The sequence below is a fragment of the Passer domesticus genome, chromosome 16 (genome assembly GCF_036417665.1).
Source record: "Passer domesticus isolate bPasDom1 chromosome 16, bPasDom1.hap1, whole genome shotgun sequence".
Taxonomy (NCBI): domain Eukaryota; kingdom Metazoa; phylum Chordata; class Aves; order Passeriformes; family Passeridae; genus Passer; species Passer domesticus.
Genome location: NC_087489.1, coordinates 5,954,011 through 5,977,568, shown reverse-complemented (window position 1 = coordinate 5,977,568; position 23,558 = coordinate 5,954,011). Strand labels below are relative to the sequence as shown.

At 44.9% G+C, this 23,558-nt stretch overlaps 1 protein-coding gene across 1 annotated transcript in view; it reads right to left on the bottom strand.

The window, feature by feature from the left end:
- Positions 1 to 303: 303 nt before the first annotated feature.
- TOP1 (DNA topoisomerase I) overlaps positions 304 to 23,558 on the bottom strand; it is a 65,938-nt gene continuing 42,683 nt past the window's right edge. Inside the window, exons 7-21 of the mRNA XM_064391176.1 lie at positions 21,379 to 21,454; positions 20,333 to 20,430; positions 15,897 to 16,012; positions 12,515 to 12,636; positions 11,674 to 11,796; positions 10,076 to 10,263; positions 9,323 to 9,467; positions 8,145 to 8,288; positions 6,939 to 7,124; positions 5,378 to 5,446; positions 4,659 to 4,773; positions 3,832 to 3,959; positions 2,682 to 2,776; positions 1,840 to 1,989; positions 304 to 1,709 (exon numbers count right to left, since the gene is read on the bottom strand). Coding sequence (XP_064247246.1) covers positions 1,607 to 1,709; positions 1,840 to 1,989; positions 2,682 to 2,776; positions 3,832 to 3,959; positions 4,659 to 4,773; positions 5,378 to 5,446; positions 6,939 to 7,124; positions 8,145 to 8,288; positions 9,323 to 9,467; positions 10,076 to 10,263; positions 11,674 to 11,796; positions 12,515 to 12,636; positions 15,897 to 16,012; positions 20,333 to 20,430; positions 21,379 to 21,454 — 1,858 coding nt within the window. The 3' untranslated portion in view covers positions 304 to 1,606. The remainder of the gene's footprint in view (positions 1,710 to 1,839; positions 1,990 to 2,681; positions 2,777 to 3,831; positions 3,960 to 4,658; positions 4,774 to 5,377; positions 5,447 to 6,938; positions 7,125 to 8,144; positions 8,289 to 9,322; positions 9,468 to 10,075; positions 10,264 to 11,673; positions 11,797 to 12,514; positions 12,637 to 15,896; positions 16,013 to 20,332; positions 20,431 to 21,378; positions 21,455 to 23,558) is intronic.

Below are 23,558 nucleotides of genomic sequence, written 5' to 3'. Positions count from 1 at the left end.
GGCTGAATAGAGGCAGCAGAAAACCAGGACGAGCAGCCCTGGGGTCACTGCAGACCCCTGCTCCTGATGTCCTGGCAGGGCTCTGCCCAGGGCAGAGCAAACTGAGCTGTGCCTGCATGGAAAGGCACAGTGGGCACCACAGAGGGTGCAGCACAGTCACAGCCAGGCAGGGATGGGCACGTCCTTCAGGGAATTCCTGCTGGGGCTGGGAACAGGAATTGCACCCCACCATCTCCCCCAGCCCAGTGACCACAGGAGCCTCACATCCAGGGCCAGAGGTGAAAGAACACAGAGACACCAACACTCAGTTAAGTTGTAGGAATTTATTTTAAATAACCTACAGTTGATTAAAAGGGAATTCATGATAAAAATAGAAGATACTTGTTGAGGAAAGGCTGCAGGAAATGGTCTTGCACACACACTACGCTAACAATGCCTCTAAGACTAATGATTATAGCAAAAAAAGGTTTCACATTAAAATTCTGCTTTTTAATTTTTAAAATTTTTTTACACAATTACAAAAGAAAAAAATAAAAGCCCTAAAATCTTGATTATTTTCCTTTTTGGACCAATGCTCATTTCCCTCGAAATTTATTGACCTGTGAAACTTCTTTTTACACAATAAAATCTTTCAAGTAAAAGAGGGGAGTGGGGCTTAGAAAAAAAGGGGGGGGAAAGGTAAAACAGTCTGACAAACCTAAAAAGTAGATAATTCTTGGAAGTGTACAGAGCGTGTTCAGAACAAAGGGTGATGGGAATGTCATTTGTTTCCAATTTCACTTGTCCTCAAATTCCACACACATCTTTCCATCACACGGCCCCCTCCCCCCACCCGCTCCCCAAACCTACACGATCTTTAAGATCATAAAGAAAGAAAACTGTTTAAATATTTTAAAATAATTAAAAAGAAATAAAAATTCACATTTAAAATAGGAACACTCAAGTCAGGAGGCCGATTTCCCATCATGATTTGCTCTGAACAAATGTGGTGGATATTTGTAATTCATGTTCCAATGCCACAACTGTTTCAAGTGACAAATTGAAAGAGATTTGGGTATTTCCATGACTATAGTGACAGCTGTAACAGGTGCGTTGGGTTCCTTAAATTTTGTTTATTTGTTAAATTCTGAAATGGGGCGGGAGGGGGAGGGGAAGGGCAGGGGTTAAGGAGTCCATTTTCTATTAAAATATAGAAGTTATTGCAAAACCCTAACTGTAAAAACGCACCAATATAATTGGATTTTGTATACAGTAGCTAAAGATTCCCACGCTCTCAGTGTGATGGTGAATTTGCCTGGCGGAAGGTTGACAAATCCCCCATCCACTTGCCCTGCCTCAAGAGAAAAACCACACAAACCAGACAGCTAGAATTTGGATCTCTGAAACATTTTTTAAATAAGTTGTCCATAGGACAACTGGCTCAGCTCCTTTAAGATATTTCCAGGTTATGCTTTCTGCAAGATGTTGGCTGTTTTATCTGATGCTCACTTGCCCCTTTCCTCCCCCTTCCCCAGCATCCAAGGACAAGTAAGGCTCACAGTTTATCAATCTCCCTAAAAACCAGGCTACTCCCTTTTCCCATAAAATTCATCTCAATAAAAACAGGTTAAAACTCATAGTCTTCCTCTGCCATGTCGATAGCCCAGGCAAATTTCTCTCGTTGGGTTTTGTTATAAATCTTCTCTATAGGAATTCCCCACTTCTTACACCTGCAGGAGAGGAGATGCTGTTAGAGTTAGGGATAAAAGGAAGGCCCTGCCCTTGCTGCTGTTTGGGGGAACAGGACAGAGGTGAAGGAGTGGGGTGGGTCACCCCAGCACACCACAGGCAGGGGCTTACCAAGCAACAGAGATCCTGGGATCCAGATAGTTGAGTTTGGAGGTGCCCAAAGCAATCTGCTTGTTCTCCTCCCTATCTGTAGCCTGAACCTCCAGCTTCATCAGTTGCTCCTCGATCCTCTGCACTGCTTTCTTCTTGCTTTCCACTGTCCTGGGGTGGCAAAGAACAAAGCAGTGAATCACTAATGCCCTGCCAGCACTGTGGGAAGCCAGAGGGACTCTGCTCAAGGTAAGCAATGCCACACAGGGCAGCTGTGTCAGCACAGATGGTGACAACAACACACTCACACATGCAATTAAGAACTGACATTTTCCAAGAGGCAGAGCAGGAATCCTAAGCAGCAGTTTTGTTTTTAAGGGTTGGAAGCAACAGCCTGAACTGTTCCATGCTACACCCACTCCCACACCAGCCCATCTATCCCTCAGCAAGTCATGCTGTGATCCTGCTTCCAGAGCTCCTGTAACTCAGCTCCCCCGTGGCTGCTCTGCAGAGCCCACATGGAGCCCCAGCACATGGTGTGTGCCACGGGCTTCCAACGGGGGGTGTGGAACTCAGGGAGGTGCCTGTGCAATTAATTAATTAATTGTGCAAGCCCAGGCTTCCCAGGAAGTCAGCAATGCTGCACATTGGTCCTGGGCAGCAGCAGGGTGGCAGGGGCTCAGCGCTGAGGGCTGGGCACGTCAGGAGCTGCAGGGTCAGACCACCCCACAGGTGGCCATTTCTTCATGCACAGAATGAAAAGGGCAAAAGTAAGCTTTCCCAAATGACAGGCCAGGAAAGTGGAATACAGGTGAAGGGCCCCTTCTGGGAGCATTGCTCAGCCCAGTTACACCAAGCCTTACTTTTTAGACTTCTCATCCCTCCGGACCTTGGCATCAGCTTTGGCGCTTTTCAGTTCCCTCCTGGCATCAGCTAATTGCTCCTTCTTGGCATCAATCTAGGAGAGGCAAAACCAGATGGCAGCACTGAGAACGAGCTGCTGACAGCTGTGTCAGTCACCCTGGGCAGCAGGACCCAGGAAGCCAATTTGTGACCACGTTCAGAATCTACCAGCAGTCAGCTCCACTCCTGCAGAGCAATCAGGCTACTGGCCACTGCACAGCCAAGTGTGGTGAGATATTCCTCATTTCCAGAGACAAGCTGATGCTGGGAGCTTTCTCACACAGCTACAACCATGCAGGCTGAGGAATTGGCTTGGTCTGGCCAACAAACCCCTCCTGGCAGCTTGTCTGCCTTCACTGCATCCCACCACCAGCAGCTCTCTGATGGTACATGGAAGGATGATCCCTGATCCCTCAGCAGAATCAGCCCCAAATCCTACACACTAAAAGAAAGGTGTTAATGCCTCAGGCAGTTCTACTTCAGTAAGTTTGGGATTCAGGGAGATTCAGCATTTTGCAGCCCCTGTTCAACCACTCCCCTTAACATCCCCAAGCTCTAGGATCTAGGGTGAAGGCAGCCATGTTAGGTGTTATGGAAGCAGGGGACACTGCAGTGCCAAACCAGAACTCCTTATTGTGAAGGTTATTCTAAAGCCAGACCAGGAACAGACCTAACCCCTTTGGACCTCATGGCCTTCACCAGAAACAATCTGCAAAGGAAGAGGTCAGGTCAGAGGGGCATAATGTACTATGTACCACTGACAGTGGCCTGGGATTCACACAATAGGGGTGGCTGCCCACTCCAGGTTCTTTGGGGGACACAGATCAGAGCCAGAGACTGCTGCTCTCAAGTTTCAAAGGCAGCAGAACACACAGCTATAGGATGAAGGGCAGAAGAGGGGCCTGGTCTTGTTCTTTACAGGTAAAAGACAACTCAGAGAAGCCCCTTCCAGCTCACTGCTCATCTCTGAGCAGGCCCGTATCTGATGCACACCACCAACCCCTCACAGGGCAAAGCAGGCCCTGCTTTCACCCCAAGGGAAAGGAATGCTGACTCCTGAGATGCAGCACGTGGAGCCCTGCTGCCCCAGAGCTGGGCAGAGGGAGGTACCTTGCTCTGCAGGTTCATCATGGACTTCTCGAAGGTTTTGGGCGGAGCTCTCTGGTGGTTACACAGAATGGCCACCGCTCTGTTGGCACGGTTGTAGGAGAGGATCTTTGCTGGGATGTTGTCATCCGCTGAGAAGGACAGGAGTGGTGAATCAGTGAGTTCTCCAGGGTGTGCTGCCACAGCCAGTGTCCCACAGCCACTGCAGAACCAACCTTCCCTTCCTATGTCCACTCTTAACACTGCACTCCAACTTCAGTCCCAAGCCTGGCCACTTCCATCCCAGCCCCTAACTCCTTCTGGATGCTCCTCATCAGCACTGACACCCCCTCAACTCAACAGAGGGGAAGCACAGCCAGAGCAGGGGACAGCAGGCCAACCCTGCCCAGGACACCACTGGGCCTCACAGGTCCAATGTGGCACTTGGTGAAGCTGCACAGTGCAAGGCAGCACTGCTCACAGGGGTTGTGCATGAGCAGCCAAGAAACATGGGGCTGCTACACATGTACCTGTCTTGCCTGTCATCTACAGCACCCTACAACTAACAGAAAGCAAACAGATTTGGTTAAGGCTAGGCATAATCTGGAAAGCACACCCTGGTGTGCTCACAAGTCAGTTCTGTCCTGCCCCAGTGCTGAGCTGCTCAACTACCCTAAAAAACTGTCTGACAGCAGATTTTTGGTCAGACCTCAGCTGCCTGACATTTGCACTGGGAGAACTGTAACAAGGAAGTGGTGAACAGATACACAGCTTGTGGCTCAGCCAAGGAAGCCATATCTGTATTGCAGGGTAAGATCTGTTCCCCTCACAGCTTCAGGGGCAACACTTACGATTCGTGAGCTCTTTGAGCTGCTGCTGTAGCGTGATGGAGGCATTGTAAGTACGGAATACCTTGGCTGTCAGTCCCTCCATAAGGTCTTGAAGGTGTTTATTTAAGATACTGGTCTAAAGAAGCAGAAAGGAGATGACAGTGAGCACTAGGAATGACCACAGTGTTTGTGAAACCTCTGGATCCATGGCTGACACAGACGTGCAGCTCATGGCTGAGACCTGGTGTCCTCAGACCTGACCACAACAGAATAGCCACAGCATCACTGAAACCACAGCAAAAGTGAACAAACCAACAAGTATTAGACTGGTAACAAGTACCACAAGTGGCCAAAAAGGACTTCTTTGGTGTGGAGGTTTTGGTTTCCAACAACAATAAACATGCCTGGACCACCACAGTACTCCCACAGAGCCGAGTGTGCAGACAGGGATGGCATATGAAAATCTGTCACCTCACACATTCACCACCTCTGAACTCTGAAAAAACCTCCCCAGGTCAGAGCCAGACAGGCTCACCAGGACCAAGGCACATCACTTTGGGAACCTGTGGGCACAGTGGACAATTCAGACACCAGACTGAGACAGACTCTCACTGCTTTGAGGTGCTTTGGAGGAAAATTTCCACTGAAACCATTTCTGGAACAGAGCAGCTGTTACTGCCTGGTGCAGAGCAAGCCTGTTCAGGATGCTCCACCACCCTCACCATGAACTATGTGCTTACATTGAGGCGGTCAAAGAGGTCATCCTCAGGCTGCTTGTTCTCCATGAACAGCTGAAGATTCTTAAACACCTGCAAGGAACAGAAAACCAGGAATGTCAGGCACACAGACCAGACAGCACTGGGCAGTACTCAGTTGTATGAAAGCAGAACTGCCAGAGAGCCATTAAACTGCTTTCAGGGAACAGTGATGATGCTGGATGTTACTTCCCAGCAGGCAAAGACCCATCTCTCAATGCAATGCTTGTGCTGAGGCTCCTCCCCAGCAACAAGATGCCCTCATCATCCTTTGGATCAAAATTACAGTCAGGAGACTTAACTGCTCTGGTGTAGCTGTCTAACAGAGAAAGAAACCCCAAAGCTACTGCCTTTTCCTTACTCTCCCATTATTACTTGTGCCCAAGAGACCCCTGAGCCATTTCCCATGGACTGAAGCTCCAAGAAACCCTGCTGCATTGTTTCATACGATTTCATCCCAAACATGTCTCACTGGGGTAGGGAGAATAATCAAAGCATCTTTGATTATAACAGAGACCACAAATCCCAGCTCTGTGTGCTCCAATTCTCCAGCTTCTCAACAACACACATTTTTCTATAGACACCCAATATACAAAGATTTCTAGTTCCACAATACTCAACTCCCCATTTAAGAACTGAAAAAATACCAAGAGATACCAATAAATTTAAATAGAAAAAATATGTTTTCTTCTTTACACAGGGAACCAAGAATTCCAGCACACATTAATTTCTAGAGCAGCAGTAGTTTCATTTTTTTTCAGTTGTTTTGCTCCTCAAGGCACTAACATTTATTGCTGGCTGTCATGACAATTACCACAGTATTATACCCAGGGTATCTAACTCAGACCACAGAGTTGAGGGCCAGATGCAAAGATGTTACATCCACAAAAACATTTTGGATAGTGCCCTCCAGATTCACGCTGTTGGACAGGGATAGATTCTGAAATGAGGCCAAAATCACAGCAGATTTGAAACTAGTGGATGACAGAAATAAAAGAATTGACATGGCATAAGAAGTCTTAGCTGGCAGACACCCAAGTTCATAGGCCAGAGGTATCAGGGCACCTTCTCCACAGGCTCTGCAGCAGCCAAGATCAAGATCTACTCTGTGAGTGCTCAACTCCAACGTGACCCAAACCACTGTGACAGAGGTGTCTATTATCAAAGCCCCAAGCAAACTGCTGCTCTGCCAGTGCCAGCAGTGTTTCACAACCGTTTATGTAACTTGTCACACGGGCCTGCAACTCCACCATCTACAGGTGACAAAACCAACTCTGATGATGAGAATGAGACCCAGGAAGCTTGTCTAACACGGCTGTTACAGCTCTGTATGTCAACTCTTCACACTGAGACCACAGGGAAGAGCTGCAAGATGTCTGAACATCTCATCTGCTGGGCTGTGTCACACAAGGATGTCACAATAACTGACTTATTTTCTGGCTCGGTATCTGTGCAGTGGTAAAGCAGCCTGTTAATGCCATCCAGACCATGCTGACCACATCTCTGTGCTGTTCAGTCTGTGTGTGTGCTTGTGGAGGTGCCTTACCCTCTTCTCCACAGGGACCTTGTTGTAGTATCGGATGGAGTCCTTCCCGAGGAAGTCGAACTCAACCACGTATTCCTGCCCATCCAGCTCAGGATGCAGCTTGATGTGCTCTACTCTCAGAGAGCAGCAGCCCACAGTGTCAGCTGTCTCTCCCTCTTCTTTTTCATTGCCAGCTCTCAGGGCAAGCTACATTTATATCAAGACAAGAGGTAAGGAATTCAAGAACAAAGAGATGCTGCAAACCTTCAGATACTGGCCTAGAACCAGCAGGGTCCAGAGGAGAATATCTTTTTTTTTTTTTTTTAAGAGTTTAAGCCAGGATGCTTTATCAACTTTTGCTCATTAAGTAACTCAAACTGTGAGACAGGTCTGACTAATGGAAATTAATTTCAAAAAGTGTGGCAGTTTTTAAAAATCAAATTGACTTCCATGTGAACTCTACTTGAAACAATTCAAACGGTTCAGTTGTTCCTCTTCTATGATTCTACTTATTCACTGCACACTAAAGACATTTCAAATAGCATACAGGTTATATAAATATTGGCTTGTATAAATTATCTAAAGGCTACTTTTGACTGCATAAAACCCCCATATTTTAACAGTGCTGGCTAAAACAATTTCTAACTTTTGAAATCTTCAGTGGTCATATGAAACCACAACTATTCACATCAAAGTTCCCTGGTTTACATCAAACCATTTTGAACAAAACCTGTTAATTTAGTTAGTCAAGACACCATATGCTACCAGGGAACAGCTCTCTGGGAACTGGTTTTATGTTGCTTTAAATGCATCAACACAATTGCAGTTTTCTTTATGCCATGCTGAAAAAATTAGCATAATCACAAAGCCTCACAACTGTGACCTCGTACTGAAGAGGTGACAAACTAGCAGAAATTCCCAGCAGGAAAACTGAAGCAGCTGGAGACAAAAGGCCCACACAAACTTCCCACTAATCCAACTGGGTGATTCTGGAACCAGGCTGTGAGTTTTGCCTGAACTAAACAATGCTGCCTGAAATAGCCGTGTTCAGTACAATAGTGCATTGCTCTGGATTCCAGGTAATGGGAAGGAAAAGGAGCCTGCCCACCAGGAAGTCTCAGGATACCTTAGTAACTGGGCTCAATTCTGCCTTCAAGACAAACACAGCATTGCCAAGTATTCCCAGCAGGACAGGGAAGGCGAGAGGAGCCAAGGAAGGAGCCTCACCTTATCAATGAAGTACAGTGCCACAGCCCTCTGCCGCACTTTCATCTCTTTGGATTTCCAGTCTTCTCGGTATTGATTCCGGATTTTATCTACACACTTCTTCAACCTCCGAGCTGTCTCGTACTTCTGCCAGTCCTTCTCACCCTGCAGGGAAGTTGGAACAGAGTCAGCACTACAGAGCAGGCAGAGGACTAGCTCCAATCTGCACCTCAAGGCTTTGCAAGCCCCTGTGTGGCAAACAGGCTCGCTGTACAAAAGCACTGAGATGCTGCTGCTGCACAGCTCAGCTTCACACTGTGCTGCCACACAGCTGCAGGTCATTCATATTTCCATGATATTAAACACTTCCATGGAAGCAACTAGAGAGAGACACAAAAGACACATCTTCCCTGCTTCTCAAAATACAAATGGTTTCCTTTGCTTTATTCAGATGGCACTTATGTTCTTTCAGCTGTGTAATTAAATACCCATAAAAGGCAAAAGCAACATCAACAGTTCATCATCATTATTATATATTCAAGACACAGCAAAAAGAGGGCAGGAATTCACAAGGAATACAGATATTTTTCCTCCTGTATTTGTAGGACAAACTCGTTGTTTTCAATCCAGGAAAAAGTCTCTCAGAAAAATACTTCATGAAAGGAGCTTAAATTCTTGCTTTTATGGACTTGATCCATAATACCCACAGACTGGGTATTTGCTCCCACAGCAGGAATTTGTTTTCCTTCAGTCATGAGCTCCTTACCAGCCTTCTCAGCCAGGAGCCTGGCTGGGTTTTTAATTTTACAAACAACTAATTAACAACCCATGGTTAGAACTTCACTACAATACCAGGCAGGGGAAGTTAAGGCCAAATGTATGTGAAATATCCACCAGAGCAAGACTGTTCTTGGATTAATTGCTTCCTTTTAGGTTAAAGGATTCCTAGTAGAAATGACACGATGCTTTTCAGGAGACATTTTCCAGATTTCACCTGCTCTCCTGGGCAGTAACTCCATCCTCTCTTTTCAAGGGGGAACAGAAGCACAGAAGCCTCCCTATGTTTGTCAACCACTGTAGGATGAAACAAGCCAGGTAGCTTTACCTCCTACCTCTCTCCTAACCACGAGCTACATTTGCTTCTCAGAAACATGACCAAGAAGATTGCTTTGGTTTTGCTTTTTTAACTGGATCTTTACCTTAATTCTTGAGCTAGGGTTCAACATGATGTATTTGATAGAGCCTTGGATGTTCTCAGTCCATGACACCAGCCAGGTCACCTTGTTATCATGCCGAACCTCCTTCCATTTGTGTCCTGGTGGAGGGGCAGGGATTTTGGAATCCCTAGAGAGAATTAGAAAACAAATGATAAAAGCTAGTTAAAGAAAATCCCACCAGCATCAAAACAGAGAAGGTAATAACAGCATTACACAAAGAAAGGGCAGGGAAAGGAACTGAGGCAACAGAAGTGCATTATCTCCACAAGCAGGAAACCAAGTAGTTACATTAACAATGTAACTACTACCAATGTGTACCTGCTGAAGAATTATACTGTAATTGTTAGGACCAGTTTTGATTTGTGAACACTATGTGGACACTTGTAAGGACTAGAGAGAGTGAAGAAAAGCCCACCAAACCTTAGCCTTCAACATCACGGAAGACAAGGTAGGGCAACTTATGTGTAAGAAAATTATTTTCTGGAAATACCAGCAGGAAAGGCAGTTTAGACAGATGTAGGCTGTAGGCGTGAGGAAGAAAATATGTTGAAAAAGTTCTACATGAAACCCATGATTGCCTTGCTCAGTCTTTTCTTGTATGACTCAGTTTCTTATCCGTATGAGAACAAGATAAGCTGCATCCTTAATTCTACATGTTTGAGTATCAACTTCTACAGGGTTTTAAAAAATGAGCTCTAGAAAGCAAAGCCAAGGAGTGAAGCATGCAGTGCTCACTTGCTGCAGTTTATGATGATGTCTTCGGGCATGATGCGCCTCTTCAACATCCCCATTTTGGGATGGTTCCCACGACCTCGGAAGAGACCTGGGGGCTCAATCTTAAAGTTGGCAATCCTCTCCTTGTGGTTGTCCATCACACAGTAACCATACTCCTTCAATAGCCGCTCGTTCTCCTCTTTGATTTTCTGGGAAAAGCCAAAAGCAAAGGTGATATGGCACAAGCAGCACCACACGCACATTTATATGCCAAGACTTGAAAAATGTTTATGTTTGTGCCACACTAATGCTGAAGACCCAACCAAAATCCAGATCCCCATCATGGCAAGTGTATCAGATGGCCAGAAAAGCACTCATAAAATGCACACAGCACAAACAAACTGGAAAAGGGGAAAGAATGTGTGAAAACTCTCTGAAAAGTTGTATTTGAGGGAAAGATCAGTGCTGGTGAAGGCAGCTACAATTTTGCCACAACAGAGGCGTGTATTGCTATCCATGTATCTCAGCTTCAAGGGTACCCCTAGCACAGTACTGCCACTTTATATTTTATACTGAGCATTTGACATCCACTGGACTTCCTATCTTGTTGTTTATGTATAAAAATTCTGTGTATAAAAGACTGCTGTGTTTGAACTCAGCATCAGAAAGCAGGCAAAGGAATGTCTCCAGGCTGCTGCATGTCAAGCCTGTGTCAGCAAATGGTTTCACAAGCAGAACACAGTCTTCTAAGAAAGAATGTGCTGAGATTTCACTGCATACTTCTGTGCCTAAACTCTAATTATATAGCAGGAAAAATAAAAACACTGCAGCTCAAAATAAAACATCTGACCCACAGACAGCACTGCTGTACCAGCTAAGAAACAGAAAAAGCCACTTCTGTTCCATTTTAAGAGCCACCATGGACAGGAACTGAAGGGCTCACCCACATTTATCAAACAGAAACAGCAGGAAGACAAGGGCTCTCCATTTTGGTGGGATCCCTCTGATCCCAAAGGCTGTAATTCCAAGCTGTCAGGCCCTTCATTCAAAGGACAACTACTACAGCACTGCAGAATATCAAGCTGAGAACTTGGGGAAAATTCCCACCTTCCAACACCCATTGCAGTTAATTTAATTCTTAACCTATGAGACATGTAGCCATGCTACTGGGTAATAAAGTTCATTTTTTATTAAAAAACCAGCATTACTTGATGTTTAAGATTTCTTCTCTCAATTTATTCAGTAATGGCATTGCTGCATCCTTTCCACCATCCTGATCTATGCCATCCTTAACTGAGTATCCACTGCTCATTTCCCAGGGACTAATGAACCCAGAGGCAGCACCTTTGATTCTCCTTATTGGCTTAAGCAGTTACTTAACTTTACTTAAACAGTTACTTAACTTTCTTTCCCTAAGCAGGATCAGCCCTATCAATATCATTTCAAGTCAGGATGAAGATTCAGCTGTAAACACAGTGCTCTGCCCTACCTGAGCTGCACAGTTCACATGAAAGCAATAATCTGAAAGCTGGTGAAAAACACTGACGTATGCACAGTGAGGGGAATGACTGCACAAAGATGTTTACAACCATGAAGCCTCCTAGAATTCCCACTGGTACCTGTTTCTCCTCCTTGGACATCTGTTTCCTAGCTTCCGACTGAGCTTTGAAATACTGGCTCATGTGGGTGAAGTCACACTTGCTGAGGTTGGTGATAGTGCTCTTCTCTTCAGAGGTCATTTCCTTGCAGAAGGAAAGCAGTGTTTTAAGTTTACACACACAAAGTTTCATGCCTAGCAGAGCTTACCCCACTCCAGGCAGCCTAAACAGGAACAACAGGCATGTTCTTACAATAATCCCCCAGAGAATCCCCAAATTCTTGCACAGGCTCACTCCAGCTGAGGTCAAAGAGGAAAGGACAAGCAGCAGATCCTATGGAGCATTGGCCTTGCAGGGTTCTGATCTCCCCAAGCACTGGGCAGTGCTGCACCACTTTCCAAAGAACTCCCACATCCTGACTGGGACTGCTGAGGGATGGGGAGAAAAACCCAGAAATATATCCAGGAAATCTGCACCAAACTTATCTAAAGGTTTGTTGTTATGGCTGATGACTGAAGTGAACATCTCTGTTTTAGTTCTTTGGAAGGGGTTTCCTTCTAGTAAATCTGGCCCTTACACAAGGCCAGATTTACTATTTACATGTAACAGGCCAAGTCAGCTACACCCCATGGTGCTGCAACAGAGGAACCTGACTTTGTTGATTTAGAAAGGCATTTATTGTAGGGTCCTTCCTGGTGAAAATACAGGATAATGGGAAACTTCACAGCTACAGTTTGGTGCAGCTTTTAGTTGCCTCAAGCCAACTTTCATGTGCATGGAACAGCAGCCCCTTTTCTCTGTTCAGTGCTGAGGAGACACTGCCCATGTTCACAGTCACTGCAGCCCAGGACTGTACACATACCTTTCTCCAGTCCTTGAAGAAGTTTTTCCTGAAGATCTCCTTTGTAGTGTACTCATGATCAAGCATTTTTGCAAAGAATGTGGCAACTTCTTCTGCTTTGGTACTCAGCTTCATGACTTTACCTACAAAGAAAGGTTTTCTTCTTAAAGGAAATGGTAAACAGGAATCACAGTCATAAAGAGAACATAGTAACTACCCTAAAGGATTATATTTTTACGACAGAGAAGTTTGTCTTAAAATGTTACATAATACAGCAACTTGAATGGACAAAGGAAACAGAGGAGCACAGTTGCTTGACTTCCACCACAAACATTTTGCAAAAAATTTCCTCTGGAATCTAAACATTAAAAAAAGCAACAGCAATTTGATGTGAGGCAGGTCTGGGCTGCAGGGCAGGAAGGGGAAAAGGCCTGCTGCAGGAAACCCTCTGCAGAGCCACCCCCGTGCTGGGCGTGCTCCTGGGGAGACACTGCTGTTTGATGTCAAAAAAGCAGGGATTTTATTCAGTTTCATATGCCAGCACTCAGACGTGTGGGAAATACAGTCTCTGTGTTCCTTTTCAATGCACAGCCAGCCTCCACCTTGGAACACCCCTTCCAGCCTTTAGCTACTTGTAGGCAGGAAGAGCCCTTCCTCTGCACACACCACAAATAGGCTGGAAAGAGATGCCAAATATTGAACTATTGAACTCTCCCTCATTGCAAGGAGACGTGTCAGGGTTCTGCTAACTGTTCCCTCTGCTGTGGGAATGCACTCCTGCATCTCCAAAGCAGGCTCAGAAGGCAGTCATTTTTAAGAAAAACTGAGCTCTCAGTGAATGGAGGGGTCACATTCCAGCTGCTCTGCATGACTGCAGCACAAAGTGGAATTGCTGCAAGGGGAGACTGAAGCACAAGGGAAAGAGGCTGCTGCTGCATTGAGGCTGTGGATTCAACATCTAACACTCCTATTGAGCATTTTTTGGTCCTGATTGCATTCTTGATGAAACATGGGGTGCCAGTGATCCCTCTGAAGGATTCTGCATGCAGCTCACATCTCCAGCTAGTTTAGTTTCAAGAAATATTTAAAGTTCCAATGCTTGGCTGTCAATACCTGGGGATTTTTAACAACCATTTTACTGCACACATTTAGGTGAACACAAGAAACTGTTAAATTTGTGCTCTTGGAAAAAAAACCACCATGCTCTGGGTTTACTACATATTTTCAAAAGTTGCATCATCTCTAAAATTAAAGCATGAGAGTCAGCTAAAAAGCCTTAGGATCTATAATGCCTTGTAAAACAGGACTTAGCAAAACGTCCTCCCAATGATCTGAGAATATTCCACAATTAAATTAAACCAACAGTAACTCTGCCAATTTTTAAGCTGTAACCTAAAATACAGCATTTGTTTGCTTATAACAGGAAATGGGGGAAGGGAGAGACAGCAAGGGAAACTGCTTTTCCAGGCTGCAATTTCAGCTTGACAGAGGCTATCGAGTTAGTAACATGTTATGGGGCTAAAATGTCTGATATTTTTCCCTAGGTGAAGGCTCAGTCACCTTTATCTAATCACTTTAGAATACATTTCATTGGAAACAATTTCCTTTTTTTTTTCCCACAAAGGTTTGAAAAGGCTCTTAGTGACAGAGCTGGTAAAGAAAGGATTTATTGCAGAGGCATGAATATTAGTTACCTGATTTAAAACTGAAAACCAGAGAGCAACCAGGGGACATAAGAAGCAGAAGAAACCCCATGGCTACGACTGCAACTGCCACCACTTCCACTCTTACCTTGCCCTATCTACAGAAAAATGTGCAAGTTGAAGCCACCTCTGGCCTATGAGCAGTGACTGGTTAACCCACAGGCACTGAAAAAAGATGGCTTTGGCATTTCAAGCTCCTTCCCCGAGTCAGTATTGCAGGCAGTTCCAAGAGCCCCAGCAGTTTTTATGCGAGCTGAAAGCAGGCAGTGAATCCCTGGGCCAGGGACAGATTCCTCCGGTGTGAGCCGGCTGCTGGCCAGCCACAGCCTCATTACTGGGCTCTACAAATCACCCTGGGATAATCTTGAAATGAGACAATGCCTTGTGAGCACAGACAGAGGCTCTCAGCAGCTGCTGTGTAAATCAGACATCTGATTTTTTGCCTAGTTTCTCAAGGAAGACTTATGGGATGTCTTTATTTGCCAGACCCCCTCCCTGCCCAGCCCCTGACTGTCGAGCTTATTGATGAATTTCTGCGATGACAGAGGCAGAGGTTGCAGAAATCCCTGCAGAGGCTCTGTGAAATAGATGGCTGGAGAGACGAGGAGCTTATTGCTGTCTGCAGCAAGGGATAGCACAGGGCAGTCTGCCCCTCCCCTTCTCAGACAACAGGAGAGATCATGCATTTTTCAGCACAGGAGAACAATTTCCAAGTTTGTATCAGTTCTTATCAAACCCTAAGTAAAAAGGCTGCAGACATCCTTGATCACTGTGCTACTTGCCTGGAGATAGCCTTTAATAGGCTACAGCATATTTATTTCATTACTTTGCTGCTGAAAATGTAATGCCACCTATTCCTCAGTATTTAAAAACACTGTGTCATGTCACATGAAAACAGCACGTTGCTCCTGGAAGAGGTCCATGTGCAGATGTCCCCATCACCAAAAATTACATTTTCATCCATTCAAATACCTCCCACTTAATTCAATTCTGGGTTAATTTGATCCTTCATTTAACATGATCACAGAAAGGAAACACACAGGTCATCAAGTCCAGGCTCCAACAGGCATCACATCATATAATCCCTTCCACATGAGCCTCTACCAGCCAGGCAGCCCAGGATACTTGAATCCCACACCAATTAGTTCTACCACAGGCAGTGGTCAGGGAATGGGACCATGACTTACATGAGAGGGCCGTGTCCTTGAGACCAGGGTCATCCCATTCATTCCTACAAGATCCTAATCATCTGTACTTAAATTCAACTGTCTTTTATTTCGCTCACACCATCAAATGATGATGAATTTCACCATGGATGATGGAAGTTGCAGTTCTTGAGGTTAAAGAAAACAAGAGCAAGCCTAAAGGTGACCAGTGATGAGGCAGCTACAATTACATACTCCACTGGTCACTGCTACTCTGAGGCATCAGACACCTTCATTCTGCTAAGGAACCTGAGAGATTCACCCCCATAAGGCACTGAGAGCAGGTTCATCCCTGTGTCACTTCAGTGAGCAGCATTCAGCAGGCTCAGATAAACTCCTTTCCTTCCACAGACCTCACTTTGCTGCTGAGCAGCTGATTTAAGTGAACCACTAAAACACAACCACCTCCTCAGCTCTTCAGTCCCCAGAAGAACACTGCAATACCCTGAGATGTTTATTTCTCTTCCTAACAAGTAGAAACACAGATTAACTCACCATCATAATAAAACTTGACATTTTCAGGCAGAGGTTCATATGGTGGAGCAAATACAGGACCTTTGTGCTCTAGGAACTTCCATTTGATGCCTTCAGGGTAGCGCTCTTCTTCCCACCTTCAAGAGAGAAATATGAACCAATACAATTTTAAGCTCCCAATCTTCATTTTATTACTGTGTGGGTATAAGAGTATGCTAAACCAGCAAGAAATCACTGCTTTGTCAGGTACAGACCAACAACTAATACTCAATGTACTACCACCATTTAGTTTCTTTTTTTCTTTTCTTCTTCCAAAAGCACCGCCATAACCGTGAGCAGAACACCTTGGGCTGCAGATTATCTGATGCCATGCTATTCCTCACCTCTCATTTGCTCCTCTTTTCACAAAATCACACAGCTGAAATTGCTTAGATCTTAAAAAAATAAGACTTGGACCCTGTAAACCAGCTAAGATCATGCCAAATTAGTTTCAGCTGTGATCTAACATCAGGTCCAGGATGCCTGCTCAGCAAAGTCAAACAATTGTGGTATATTATGCAGCTGCTTTCAGATGTGGACAATATGCCACTAAGGGCAGAGATAAAGAAGCAGATGTTCATTTATGACCTAAATGAGAACAAACCTGCTTGGACAAGAAAGACTAAAACCTGCTCTGTCATTTAAAATTCATTCCAATTCTCTGGGTAAGAAAAGCATAGTTGAAGAAAAACAGAGCAGCCCAGAAAACTGCATGTTTGCCTTAAAGACGCTCTATAAAAATGCTCTATAAAAATGCTTTGCAAGTGATGCATTTGGTATCACAACACAGCAAGGCAGGCGCCACCAATCCCACATTCCAAGGGAACAGGGTCAGCAATTCATCTGCAGAGAAAAGGGTCCTGCCAGGCCAGTTCCCAGTGCCCAGGCCACTGATTCCACACTCCTCCCCTCCAAGCTCCTTTCATGATTACCATGACATTACTGCTACATGCTGCTGGCACAGGATTCCCTGCTGGGAAGGGCTATTTCACCTCAGTGATCAATCAACTGGAAGACCATTAACCTGTCACAGCACTCAGTCTCTGAATTGCCCAGACAACTTTGTTGAGCAGCCATGACAATAAAAAAAAGGAGTTTAAGCTTCTGTCTGGAGCAGCATTCCCATTTCAGGTGCCACAGCAGCTGAGGAAAGATGTGAATGGACTGCCTGCATCTCAGGAGTTGTGATGCACTGACTGATTGCTTCATCTCTACCGAGATAGAAGTCACAGCATGGAAGATAAACACTGCACAGAGACAAGAGTTTCTGCCAGAAGACACTCAAAATGCTTCACTTGTGTCTGTACATCAACAATTTAGGAACAGCAGCAACACAGCAGCTGGCTGGAGTTTGAAAGGCACTGTCTTCAACCACACCACTGGACCTGACTTCTTCTTCTGATGGGAAGCAACAGCTTTAACAGCAAAGCACCCAAACCCAGCTATCAGCACACAACTGCATGTCAGACTTCAGTCCCTGGCTGAAAACAAGGCTTCAGTAAACCATGTTGATATAAGAAACCAATATTGACGCAGATTCCAAATATTTACATTCCTAATGATTGTTGTGTTTTGTTTTTCTTTTTTTTAATTAGAAGCTAGAAATATAAATATTTTATCAAACATAAGTCTAGGTTCTTCCACCCAGAAGTCTCCTTTCAGCAAAATAAATCTAAACCACTCTCAGCCAGAATAAGCTTCTTCTCTCTCACAATGAGCAATTTTATTCCAGTAAGAACAAAATAAGGGCATTATTCACAGTAGTTACTGCTTTTCAGGACAGGTTTGTCATTCTTGGTTTTTTAAATTTATTCCTCTGGTATTTACTTGGTGAGAAATTCAGTACCTCTGTCTCTTCCTGTTGTTTGACAAAGGATGCATGTAAAAGCAGTATTGAAAGGCAGCAGTTTAAATAGACAGCAGAAGGACATTGTGCCTTCTGGGAAGGCTACAAGGAAACATGGGATTCACGGGGTAGTTTCTAAGCTCAAAACTACCAGAAAGTGTGCCCCAAAAAGACCACAAACCACCCCCAATCCCACCTCCACCTTCCTAAACATCACACATAAGCATTAAGACAAAAGATAAAAGTGAGTCTCCTGAGTGTAGCTCATTTTTCATCCTCATTTAGTTTCAAACAGGAAAAGCATTACAGCACCACTGCCCTTGGCAGTTTCTGGTTCTAAAGCAACGTTGTATACATGATTTTGTGGGAGAATGCTGCCTATTAGGAAAGCTGCCTCACTGATTCCAGCAACAACTCATCAGTCATACAGGCTTCTTAATTAAATCCCACATCAACCTTGTCTAAATATGCCAGGGTGGCTCAGGAAGGAAAAGTTGGAGAAGATCTTTCAAGTGGAATGAAAAGAGAGAACATTCTTGGGAAAAAAAAAACCAGAACATAGCTCAGGGATATGTTATTTCAAGGAAATGAACTTGCTGTAACACAAGGTGGGAGAAGTGCTCCTAAGGTGCACTTCTGGATGACATTCTTCACACGCTGCCAGGGCGTGAAAATGACCTCTGCAAGAGCTGCACACGGTGATGAATGAGGCCAGTGCCTTGGGGATGTCTGCATCAAGCATTCACACAAGTGAGGATGAAAATGCTCAAGGCAGCAAGCACTTGAGGAAGCAGCCAAAAAAAGTATCAGACGCTCAGAAAATCGACTCAGATGGAACATAAAATGCCCTTAAGAGAAACAAGTGAAGTGCAGATGAAACCTTGTCCAGCAGAGACACGCTATACAAAGCTGCAGATGGATGACAGGAACATCAGCAGGAGGATGCAGCTAACTTGTGCCAAATTCTGCAAAACATGCTTTCCAAGGCACTTTCCCTCAGCAGCAAGCACAAACTGCAGGGTTTAACACCACTACAGGGGCCTGTACTGCTCAGGCAGGTGAGGGGAGAACAGCACAGCTTTCCAGTAAGGGTCTGCTGTTCAAGGATACAGCCCACAACAGAAGGGAGCTGGGATAACAGAATATTGTTAGACAGAACCAGCAAGGGGAGCTGAGACAAAGCCAAAAAGACAACAGATCGTTAAGGCTTAAAAGACCTTCTGTAGCTTCCTATTGCTTTATGTCCCTGTGGTTTGGTAATGTTACAGCACATTAAAAATATGCTGTCAAAGGATTTGAGAAAAAAGTGGATTGCTCAGGAAAAAGGGAAGTTTTGGGGAGAGGCTGAAAACTAAAGTTTCTAAGGGAGTATCAAGTACGAAAAAGATTTGCAAGTGCTGATGTTCTGAGGAATTTGTGACAGTTAAAGAGAAATATGTAAAGACTACAAACACTACAAAAGATTTTTTTTTTCTTTTTAAGGATGAATCAGTAATAGTGTCAATAAAAGAATAAAGGATTGAATCTGAAAGGATTGAAGAAGATTGCAAAAACTTTCCCCAGCTGTACAGATCTATTAAAAACAGCCAAATGATCTGAGAAAAGATCAAGGAAATATCCCTGAAAGGTCATAAAAATACATTACAGGTGGGTAGAAAACACACATGCTTTCAAGAAGTACATATGCACTAAAATGAGGGAAGTACTAAGGCCAAAACTTAAAAACACACAAATGGTAGCTTCCTCAAATCTAGAAATAACAGCTTAAATTACTATGGAGGGTTAAAAAAAAACATCCCGCAGGTTTCTTACACAGAGCACCACTGATGCAGCATAGGTCTGTCTTCCAAATGAACCACAAAGGTCAGGCTTATTTAAAAAAGGTTCTCAAAAAACTTAAGAGTGGGTGAAAGTATAACTTCAGTGATGTTACTTAAGGTTCCTGAGCAAGACAGAAAGAAATTTTCATTTAAAACTAATTTTCAGAAATCATTTGTCAAACAGGCTGAGCTAACTGGTCTGATCAAGTTTCATTTTTGTTCCAGAGGCAGGAGCAGTTTTGAGAGGCACAGCTGACACCCACTCATGCTGTACTTCTATGAAACACAGATAAATTCTACTAGAATACTGCTTAACATATCTGCACAATTAATATATTCCTTAATCCACCTGCACCTATTAATATATTCCTGCTGACACCCCCAAGCCTACAAGCTTTCGTACTGCTCTGAAGAGTGTCAGCACAGAGCAGCTTCTGGGCACAAGAATATTGGGATCTGATCATTATAGGCAGCCTCTACATGACACACATAGGGAAAAAAAACCCCCAGCCACCCAGACAGCCCCACAAAACACTTATTTCCTGTTTTAGGGATATCACTTCTACTTCAGAGGATGAACACAGTGAATGAGATATTTATTTAGAGCTTACCAGAAAGTAAGCCAATTATTCAGAACAAATCCTCATGAATCAACAGAAGAGAAAGCCAGATGTGCTTATTCAGCCAGCATGGGAGGTACAGGCAAGTCCAGGTGCAGATGGGAGCCTACAGCACTGCCTATATATAGTTACCATTTCCATTTTTGCTCCTCTTCTTTTTTCGGCTTCTTTCTTTTGTCTGCTTCTGGGACTTTCTTATCTTTGCTCTTGACTTTCTTTGCTTTGCTGTCCTGCAAAATGAGTAAGATCCTGTTAGAACAAGCTACTGTATTTCCCTCTCCCATGAAAAGATGTGTTAAAACTAAAAGACTCTCTCTTGGGGTATATAAGAGCTGAATTCCTGTGGCTTCACCACATAAATGTGCTCTTAGATCATCCCATTAAGTCAAAGTCTGCTGATGGTCCCACTCAAGTTTTCAGGCAAATTCTTCTACTTTACACTGGGGACATGCTAAATGCACACAGCCAGTTATCACCTGATAAGGAGCAAGTCTGGGCCATGGGAAGGGAATTGCTGTGTTAGAGAACCTCCTCCCTGGCCTGCACTGGTGTGTCTGGTCTGGCAAATGCTGCAGAGCACAACCACCATAGTCAGGGGGCTTCTGGGATTATCCTGGTGCATGCTTAGTGTAGAGACACTTCCTTTGAAGGGAAAAATTAACCCTATTGCCCAGAGGTGCTGCAACATGTGTCTCACAAGGGTGTCTTTGCCAGGTGTGTAGTTTGTCAGTCTCAAATTATGGCTAACCTTTTCCAAGTCCCTCTCCAAAGAAATTTCCACCTAGGCTCCATCTAAATGCTTTAAGCTTCCTTCTAGCATCTAATCAATTTTCCATCTCCCCTGCCTCTGAACCCTGCCACATCAGCTGTGCAATTACCACATGTTGTGAGCAAGGCTCCCCTGCCAGCTCCTCAACAGAAGGACTGTGAATTGCCCGGAACAGCCTGGAAGTTCATGTCCTGGAGGCATCTTCTCCACCCATTGTTTTAAGGGTTGGAAAGAAAGTTTCCCTCTTTACAAATTATAGCTCAGATAAGTTAATATCTGCACCATAAGTGGGGATCTGCCACACACAGCTCTGTTCCAGACAAAATCAGATTCCCCCTGCTCTGCATAATCCCACACCAAATAGCCTGGCTCTTCTTTATGATAAAAATAAACTTGTCTGTCACATTACCTCTTCTTCCTCTTGTTTCCTTTTCTTTGCTTTCTTGATGTCTTCTGTTTTGATTTTCTTGGGTTTGTAGTCAGCACTAAGAACAAAAAGACTTGCTGATGAAATTGATCCATTTTCCGGTACAAATAAAGAGAAGTCACAGACATGCAAAGTTTATGTGCACAAGATTGCAGCATAGCTGGCATTTTTAATTTCTAGAGAATATACCCTGCTCTTTCAGAAGACTCAATAATCCCAATCCAGCACAACAGCCTACAAAACCTACAAAATGTTATTATCAATACCTCTCCACAAGTTTCACTGCTGAAACAAACTTCTTCCTCAATGAAGAATCAATTCAAAAGCATTAGCAGCCACGCAGTGATTCCATGGGATGGGATAAACAACCTTAATGGCATGTTCTATCCCAACTCTCTTTCCAGTCATCAGTCTGGGATCTTGCCCACAAGACTCACTCTTTGCACCCCCCACTAGTTCAAACAATAGCAAAATTGAGTACTGGCAAATTACATAAACACAACCTCATTTCCAGTGAGGTTGGAAAAGACCTCTGAGATCATCCAGTCCAACCTATGACTCAACAGCACCTTGACAACCAGACCAGGACATTGAGTGCCACGTCCACTCTTTCCTTTAACACCTCCAGGGACAGTGACTCCACCACCTCCCTGGGCAGCTTATTAGACAGATTCCAATGTCTAATCACCCTTTCTGTGAAGAAATTCCTCCTGATGCCCAACCTAAACCTTCCCTGGTGCAGCTTAAGACCATATACTATTGTCCTGTCCCTTGTTCCAGAGCCTGACCCCCACCTGGCTGCACCTCCTGTCAGGGAGTTCTGGAGTGGTAAGGTCACCCCTGAACTTCCTCTTCTCCAGGCTGAGCCTTTCCAGCTGCTCCTCACTGGACTTGTGCTCCAGACCCTTCCCGAGCTCCACTGCCTTCTTCTGGACTTCCTCCCACACCTCGATGTCCTTCCTGAACTGAGGGGCCCAGAACCTGAGGTGCCCCTCACCAATGCCCAGTGAAGGGGCAGAATCACCTCCCTGGTCCTGCTGGCCACACTATTCCTGATACAGGCCACGTGCCATTCACCTTCTTGGCCACCAAGGGCTCATGTTCAGCTGCTGCTGACCACCATCCCCAGGGCCTTTTCTGCTGAGCACTTTCCAGCAACTCTGCCCCCAGCCTGGAGCACTGCAGAGGGTCATGGTCAGTGTCAGAACTGGCACTTGGTCTTGTTGAACATCATGCTGGTGGTCTCAGCCCACTGATGCCCATGACAGCCTCCAACCACCACATCTCCCACCTGCCCTTCTGTTTGTAAACAGCAGGTCCAGCAGGGTACTACCCCTCTAAGGCCACAGCTGTCCTTACCAGCTGAGACAGAAAGTTCTTTTCCACACACTCCAGGAACCTCCCATCCTGCCTCCTCTCTGCTGTGTTGAGTTTCCAGTAGGTATCCAGCAGGTTAAAGTCTCCCACAAGAACCAGGGCTGCCAGTGGTGAAACGTCAGCCAGCCACTCACAGCACAGTTCATCCACCTCCTCATCCTGGTGAGGTGCTCTGGAAGGAGGCTCCCAGCAGGATTATCTGCCTTACCAGCCTTCCCCTTGATGCTCATCTACAGGCACTCAACCTTACTGTCACTATTCTTGAGCTCTATGCAGACAAACACTCCCTAACGTACAGCAACACCCCAATTCCTAATCTTTCCATTGCAGATGTGAGAGGGGAAGTCATACAAACCTAGCAGAAGGCAGCAAGTGATTACACAAAAGAAAAGATGTCCCACCCATATCTCTTGGAAACTGAGACCTGCAGGGATGGAGTGCCACCATGGCGAAACCCTTCCAAGCCTTTAACTCCTGCTAATAAAGACAAACTACATGAAGAGCTGGATGGGCACAGTGGCAGATCCCAGTGAGATGGAAGTGAGCTTGTATTTCAGTGGGTTCCTCTGTCAGGAAAACATCATGGGTGTTTCTCTAGGAGACAACAACCCTCAGCATAACTTATGACACATTGAGACTCCAGGCAAACCACGCCAGGCAGTGCAGGCAAACCTCCCCCTGCCTCCAAGCAGGCTGACAGTGCATTTTCTACCTCTTGTGCAGTCATTTCCTTGCCCAACAGAAACCACTGCAGCCACTTAGCTATGTTAATACCTCACGTGCTC